Below are 8577 nucleotides of genomic sequence, written 5' to 3'. Positions count from 1 at the left end.
GGAAAGAGAAGTTTTAAGAAAACAATAAGAAAAGGAAGTCCTCTAACTGCAGACGGTGAGTTATTTATATTAATTTTTAAATCTGGAAAGGTAAGACATTAGCAGTTAACATTGACACCTATTGTGATTTTTTAAACAAAACCCTTGAAATTTAGTATCAGCTCAAGGACCACGCTCTTTTCAAATAAACAATTACACAGAATGAAAAATACTGCCTAGAAGACACTTCACATTGCACCTCTCTTCTTGGATTCTTGTAATAAATGAGCTCAGTGCTTTGACAGAGAATGAAATGTTGGCTTATGAGTTTTGTTTTTTTTTTAATTTTTCTAGATGAAACCGAGGCACACATTGACTATGAAGATAACTTCCCCGATGACAGATCAATACCTGTTGCTGAGAATGACAATGGCAAAGAGGAAATTGAGCAGGAGCAAATACAGCTTTCCTTCAGTAAAACTTCAGAGGAAGGAAGAACTGGGAGTACCAATGGGGTTACTCAGCACACAGACATTTCTGAAAAGGGAAGCAGGGCACCAACTGAGTCCCCTGTGTCACTCCTCAGCCAAAAAAATTTGTTTTGGTTTCCATCAGAAACTTTCAGTGAACCTGAACCAGAGAAAGACACAGATGATTCCACAAGAGCACAGTTTTCTGAAGGTGATAACCACATTGGTGTGAAGACAGTCTATGATGAACCTGGTGCCAAAATGTTTTATGACAGCGAGGATTTCCCCATTGGACCCATTCTCACAACGAATGATACAAAGACAGCGATGGATGCGGTTGCCATCACTGACGAGTCATGGTTAGACGGATACCCAGTAACACAAGAGGTGGTGGAGGATGATGAAGAGGGTGATAAAGTCGATGGTTCCATGGGAACAGAAGATGACATCATCCTCACAACTGACCAGCCAAATCACGTGGAAGTAAGAAAATCAGGAAATGGCAGCCCAGCTCCAGAGGAAGGTCTAACACAGATTGTGGCAGCAACAACAGCGGCAGATGATGAGGGGGCTGAAGAGACAGTGGTGCCACCTACATCAGTGAGTGGTCTGGAGAGCTTCAGTGTCAGCAGGGGTTATGATGATGCTGTGTGGGACCATCCTGCTACATCTCTGGAAACTGTGACTCAGGAGCCCACCACAACGATGCTGTTTGACATCAGCAGCTTAAAAACATTCATGTCAGAAACGTCTGTGACCGTCAGCCCCTCCGATCACACTCCATACGCAGAAGCAAGAGACACAACCACCTACCCAGAACAAGCAGCAACCACTGCACCAGCTCCAGACATCATTACTGACACAGCATCCCAGGAATTAGCTGAGCAAGAAAATCTCACCCAGGGCCTTGGAGAAAAGCCCGGCCCCACTTCTGAGCCATGTGAGGGAGAGGATTGTCCCAAGTCCACTAAAGGTGCTATCATAGCAGTAATAGTGATTCTTCTCTGCTTGTTACTGGTTGCAGCTGTTCTGGCAGTGTGGTTTTTCAAAAAAAGGCAGCAGAAAAATTCTGTTTATAAACTAAATGGAAGGTGTCAGCCCAGACATCACTGTTACCACCACTACCACCACCAGCATATCGAAATGCAGAAAGTCTAACCGGGGGCCTTTTGGCAGAGATCAGAAGAAAAAACATACTGATGCTAGAAGAATCACTTGACTCATGGATGCTAAAATCCAGCAGTGCAGAAAGCAGAAGAAAAAAAGAATGCTAGAAGAACATAGAAGACAGAAAAGATTTCATCCTTTTGAAATTGCAGTCTAGCATATTCGACTTTTCAGAGCTAAAGAATCTGTACATTTTTATCACAAGGGTCTTTTGGAGACACCAGCAGGACACAGTGTGCTCAGTAGTACATCTTCAATTTGTTCCACTTTTACATTTTGCTCCTATTAATAATAAATTAATTGATTAATTTCTGTTTTACCTGGGTATAATGTAATGGTAGGGCTGGTCAGGCCTCTTTGGTCTGTTCTCAGTGGAAGAGGAAAAGAAGGAGGAAAGAATGGAAAAAGGATTTTTTGGAGCAACAACACACTTGGTGTTTGTTCCTTTTTTAGAACCTGCCCAAGCTGCTCAGGATAAACCACCATAACAAATTATTACCTGATGTGTCTTAAAAAGAAAAACTATTTGCTACCAGACTTTAATGGATAGTATTGCAATGATTACTAAGGTTATTTTCTTCAATGTTGTGAATTTAACAAGCCATAAATGTTGGATCGTTATGCTACTTTTCTGGAAGGCGTTCTTTTAGCCTCAGTGAAGAAATGCCATTCTTATAACTAATCTTCCTGTAGAAATTATGATGTTTCCCTGGAATTCAGAGGATACTGTAAGTGCCATTCTTCCTTGAGCATGAGCAGGAGAGGAGTCAGAGCACCTTGGAATGCAGGTGTTATGATGAGTAGCCTCTCATCACAGAGCCAAACACTGATAAAGCACTTTCCAGGGGAACCCTGTATAATATCGGCTGCTTTCTGAACACAATGTTGACTGACCAAGATACTGAACTTTAATTCACAGCCAGTAGTACCTCTGGCAACTGAAGCCATGTGTAATACTTGTGGAAGGACTGATTTTTCACCATTCTGCTCTTGCATTGGCTGGAGGAGTGGACATTGGTTCTGGGAACTGAGCAGCCCCTTTGCATACTGCTTATTGTGGTTTGAAAGATAAAGCAGACCTGGCAAAGAAATAAATTGCATCTGGTTGATAAAATGCATTCAGCTTTTAGACTGGGTGTTGGTACAAAAGCACTGAGGCTTTTCCAACAGCACATTCCAGTTCCAACAGTTCTGAAAATAAACAGGAAGAGAGGGGAACATGTTTTCTAGAATCCCTTAGTATAGTTCGTGTGAGTTTAGTGTGAGGTCTTCCTTACATTTCTGAATGAACAAGAGGAAGTCTGGCAACTGTGAATAATCTGCAGGTCAGAAATAAATTCATCTGCCATTCAGCCTTAGTCAAAGAGTAAGAAAAGGTGCCTGGGTGGAGTTCATTCCCTGCTCTGGCTTGAGTCACAGTGGTAATCGCCTCTAACTCCATGGAAGGCAGGCTTTATGAAATGAAGTGTAGAACTGGGCCCATCTTACATGCAGCCATCAATCTCAGGGGTGGTAAGCAAAACAAAGCATTTTTGGACAATGGCTATGGGTTATCTTGGAGAGTTTGACCTCAGAGGGGTACGAGTTGAATCTTGTTGCCTGGCAAGAGCCACAGTAAATAAAAATGACAGAAACTGCACAGATTTGTAAATTTGTCTCTGACACATGCATGACTTTATGCTTTTAATGCATTCTACACTATGAAATGACTCAAAATTTCTGTTGTAAACTATTTTTTTAAAACAGTTAAAAAAGAAAAACTCAACAATGGATTTCACACCAAGCAACTTTATGGAGACTGTTAACTCAACTAAAACATATAATCTGTAATCCCATGGAAATATGCTGAAAAATAAACACAGGAACATCCATTAAAAATATTCCTTAACTGACAGGTACAAGTAGGTGTTACAGTTCCATGTAGCATCATTCTAAATGAAAAGTCAATTCTGTTTGTCCCAGGAACTGAATGTGTAAAAATGAGACTCAAAATATCATTACAAACACAAATTGTACAAGGATCTTATTGGAGACTTAGAATCACTTATTATTCATGAACCAGAACAAAGTGTACATTAAAATAATGCTTTGGAGGTATTTAAATAAAACTCAAGTTACAAAAACACCAGGAAAGGAAGTGTGTGCATGGGTTTTTGTGCAAATCATCCAGTTTGCCCACAAGTTTATGGAGAAAAGATAGTTCTGTTACTCTCACAATTCTTGTAGAAGACACCTTGATATTAAAAATATTAGCTAAAAAGCGTTTATCTTAGACTGCCAGCCCAGTTCTAGAACATCTACCCTCCTTTGCAGCATCTTCTGTTTGTATTCACAGTATTCACTTTACCAGGGGGTTCGGGAAAACTAATAAACAGATGGGGATAAACAGCTCTTCAATTATACATTTGACTTAGACTTCCTTCTGTGTGTGAAACTTGGCTAATCACAGATAATGGGAATGGCAAACAATATACGCATTATATGGTGTATACAAAGTCTTAACATGATAAGGTCAAAATAGAGTAGGAGATTAATAATTTAGAAATTAAAGTTGAAACTGCCAACTGCATGTTGAAATTAGGAGAGGAAAAAATGGGGGGAATACCAGAAGTGCTTTTGTGATGGTGACATCCAGCCACTGATCTGTTACTCTGTGATAAAAGCTACATATCATTCTCTTCTAGGGAAACCACATGTTACAACAGGCTGGTCAGAATTTTCCCACTGTGGTCAAGACTGGGATATCATCTCCCTTTCCTCTCCTTTCCTTTGTTAACCTATTAACTTGGCCCCCATTTCATACAGACCTTGTGCTACGGTATCTGGACAGAGACTGTACAAATTCACTTCAGCAGGCTGAAAAGTGACACTGTGGGGTGTGGCATCACAGCTACTGGCAGTGTTAGGGGGTTCAAACCCACACAATCAAAAAAAGGCCGTCCCCCTTTGTACAGAAACACTGGGATCATGTATTTTAGGTGTTTGCTAAGTTCTCAGGCTGAAATCCCCTGAATTTCTGTGCTTGTCCAAGCAATGGTTATTGTGCTGTTCCTGAATTTCTGTGCTTGTCCAAGCAATATATGGTTATTGTGCTGTACTGCATTATTGCTAATTGTACCTCAAAAGCTATTATGCTGGAGATCTCTTGCCATGGGCATTGGACCCAGCATAGATTGATTATTTTGTTCAATAATTTCCCTTTTTTTATACCCAATAATTTGTAATGCAAAGATAAGACATAATACATATCTGTGAAAGATCACAATATGTATCTTTGAATGACCATTTAAAAATTACCCTTAATAAGAAATTATTACACTATCATAGGACTTGTCAAACTACAGGGTTTCCACCAGCTCAGGATAATACTGAAGTGTTTAATTCTTTTTCAAATAAATGATAGTGAGAATGGGGCAAAGGTAGAAAGCCCATTTTTTAATTTTCCTTTAAAGTTAACTGTCATGTAAAATTACTTCTCTGACTTCCGTATTTCCACTTGAAAGCAAGAAGTTGCATTACTTTGCAAAAGAATTAATCAGGAAAAAAAAGCACATTTGTTACTTCAGGGTGCTGGAAAGACCTACCTATAAGATATATCAATGGGAAGAAAAAGTTTAAAATAATCAAAGAAAGCTTAGAAAGTTTTTCTACAGGAAAGGTTAACACTTATACATTTCAAAATTCAAACTCTACAGAATTTCATTTCCATATAACATCAGTACTTTAAGGAGAGAGAAGAGGGGAAGGAGGAGAGATGGATGCCTAAACCACTGAATATTTCCTTGCCAAAAATAAATAAATAAAAATGTATCTATTTATTTTAATATTTTCTCCTAGGCACTGAAGAGGACTTAAGATACAAACCCCTGATTTGCTGGGGTGTGCAACCCAACTTACTTTGGCTATTTCTTACTTAACTCCTTTTTTGCATAGAGCTTAAACCCTCCACACTAGGTCATTCAAGTCTTGAGTCACCAGGAAAAAGAAGTCGCTGTTTAAAGTATGGCAGACGACCAAAAGTTCAGACAGCTGCAATGAAGGATTAGTTGTGGGTTTTTCTCACTGCCTTGCTACAAACTGCATCACAGCTCTATGTTCAAACATTATTAAATGGGAATGTTTTCTCTGGCACTGACTACTCCTCCCCACAGTTTAAGTATTGAATTTTTTTAACTGAAGTAGCTTTGGTTTACAGCTCACATTAGAACTTAAAAACATATTTCCATAGTAGCTGGCATATGCAGGCAACTGTTTATTCTCAGTACCAGCCATAATAAACACTTGTACTTTTATAATCCAACAAATCTTTGTCTAATCACAACTCCGTTTTCAGGGCTGTAAAATTTGCATGCTATTTAAACCATTTTTCATGAAGACTCTCTTGAAATGGAAAGATTTTCCAAGTGCGCCTCCATTATCAATACAGACCAATAATTCACGGTAAAGGAGGTGAAGATAAATGGTAGGTATTGAGAGAAAGAACTTTGTACAGCAGGACATGCTATCAGATTTTCAGGGGAAGAGTTTGTCTGGAAAGCCTGAAGAAATGACACCTCTTTGGTTGGATGGGCTCTTTGGGTGAATTAAGAACAGCAGCTGACTGACTTTTGGGTTTATATTCTAGCATTCCAAAGCAGTAAAGCTCTGGAAAACGGAGCAATTTGAATTTGCTTTTGGCTCATGCCTTGTCAACAGAAGTAATGAAGGTCTGCTTGCAGGATTGCTATGGCAAATGAAAGGGCCCAGCAGGACATTTGTATTCCCTTTGAATTTGCCAGAACTGATCATTCTAAAAGTATTTGTTTTTCATAGTTGATTTTGTTGGCAATAGGAATTGCCGAGGCCCAGAAATATGGAGCCTGAAATGCTCTTTTATTGGAGCAAAATTAAGCTTTGAGGAGAAAAATCACTACCATACTTCGTTTTTTTTAATGGATGCTGCCGTTTGTGAGGATGAATTCACAAGGAGCCAGTAATAAAAAGAATTGCTATGAGCAAGAGTAGGCATTAATTTGAAAAGGATTATACTCTAGGCAGAGTCTGTGAAATGCACTGATTTTCATCCTGTGCATGTCTTCCCTTACCCAAGCTTTAGTGCTTACATAAGAAATGCTGTCCTGACAGCCAGTGGTTGTGTTTTTCACCTAAACAAATATCCACCTCAGTGCGACACTTTTTCTGACTCAGTTTAATCTTCGGCTTCCAAGCAGCTCCCAGTCATGCAGGACCCCATTCAACAAGAACACAAGCTCAGGAGTCCCATGCATGCAGACCCCTATGCTAGGAATCTGCCAGGAGACGTACTTCACCCACCATTCCCCTCTAAGTGGTGATGAAACATGCGGATGGAGTTATTGCAGACCTGATTGTGAGCACTGACAGAGCACCAGAGGCCAACAGCAGCTACCAGGATAGCCAGCTTTGTTATTAGAAATGTGAGTGATTATTCAAAAATGTAGCTGTACAGCTCTGCAACAGGCAATACTACCACCGAGGTGGACAGACACACAGCACCAGTGCTGCATTCAAACCTGTCACATAAACATGGTGTGTTCAGCAAGATGATGTTCCCATGCGCAGCAGCATCACACTGTAAACCTCGCCAACAGTGGAGACAAATCTAAATATCCCATCTGGTTAGGCAGAAGCTGCTAACATCTGAGGCAGACAACTCACAACTGCAGGAATCTGGGGTGGCAGGAGGGGGGCAGGAATATTCCCACTGCCTCCCAAGAAGAGTTGGCAGGATCAGAGAAGTGGAAGAATAGACACTAAGTTATTACAGTCACATGTAAATGTTGGCATTGAACAATAGCAGCAGGAAAAGAAAAATCAGTTAAAAGAACCTGAGAATGCTGAAGAAAGCCACAATAAATACTGAAGAACTGGAAGAGGAGCTATTTCTCATTAGAAAAGAACAAGGGTTTGAGAACTACTTGTACTTATTAAGATGGAACTGGCTTGGGACTATACGAAGCGGAAATTAAGGAAGCCAGAAAAAAAATCCACAGGCACTTGAACAAAATGAAAAAGGCATCATGATGCCATCTCACAAGGCTGCAAGAGTATCAGTTGCTCCTCAAGTTAAATCAAATGGTAAAGGACATCAGACTTACTTTAAGCAGGCTTAAGAAAAATAAATCATTGGCTAATGGACATCTTAGTAAATCATGAAATCCCTACCTGAGAAGGCACAATGGGAGGGGAGTTTAGCTGCAAGATAAGAGGTGAGGAAATGAGTGAACATGAGAAAGGATTAGCTAAGGAAGCCTTGAACACTAAATCACAAGCTCGCCAGAAAATTGATAATACCTGAGAGACTTGCAATAACCATTGAAAAACTGTTCAGTGAAGAGGAAAAATCAGGGTTTGTAGGCACCAAACATATTCCCACTGTAATCTGTTGAAGTCAAATAAATCACAGAACAGGTAAGTGGTTCTTAGTTTTTACTGGTGGAGTGAAAAAATGGCAGTATTTTACCATGTCCTTTGCTCTTTAAGAAAGGTAATAGGAATCTCAGACAATTAGTGCTAGAAAGGGGAATGGAGTTCTTTAACTGGAGAGAAATAATTCTGGGTGCAAAACAATGAGGTCCTGGAACTTATTTTCTCTCATCTTGTACCTACTGCTACTTGATCCACCAACAGGCAACAGCTGATTAGGAGCTTTATGCAGGTGTAATTTCCACACAGGATGTACAGCCATGGGACACCTTGGGCTCAGGAACCTGAATTACAACCATCCCTCTTGGAGCCTTTGAGGTTTTGCACTGCAGTGCCTACAGACACAGCACACAGGAGCTGGGACACCACAGAAACAAGCAGCCAGGCAACAGCCGGAGCTTGGCAGAGCTCTGAAGTCAGTTTGGTAAGTGGTGATAGCAAAAAAAGTGAACTAAGAATGCTGTAAAACAAATGTAGACGGATACATCCATCTCCAACCAGCTCCACAGCCTTTAAT

General features: G+C 40.2%; 1 protein-coding gene across 1 annotated transcript in view; it reads left to right on the top strand.

The window, feature by feature from the left end:
• SUSD5 (sushi domain containing 5) overlaps nucleotides 1–3739 on the top strand; it is a 41190-nt gene extending 37451 nt beyond the window's left edge. The window contains exon 5 of the mRNA XM_005424157.2: nucleotides 334–3739. Coding sequence (XP_005424214.1) covers nucleotides 334–1607 — 1274 coding nt within the window. The 3' untranslated portion in view covers nucleotides 1608–3739. The remainder of the gene's footprint in view (nucleotides 1–333) is intronic.
• Nucleotides 3740–8577: the final 4838 nt, after the last annotated feature.

The sequence above is a fragment of the Geospiza fortis genome, unplaced genomic scaffold (genome assembly GCF_000277835.1).
Source record: "Geospiza fortis unplaced genomic scaffold, GeoFor_1.0 scaffold120, whole genome shotgun sequence".
NCBI lineage: Eukaryota > Metazoa > Chordata > Aves > Passeriformes > Thraupidae > Geospiza > Geospiza fortis.
Note: the sequence above shows the minus strand (reverse complement) of the source record. Positions and strands in the feature narration are given on the sequence as shown.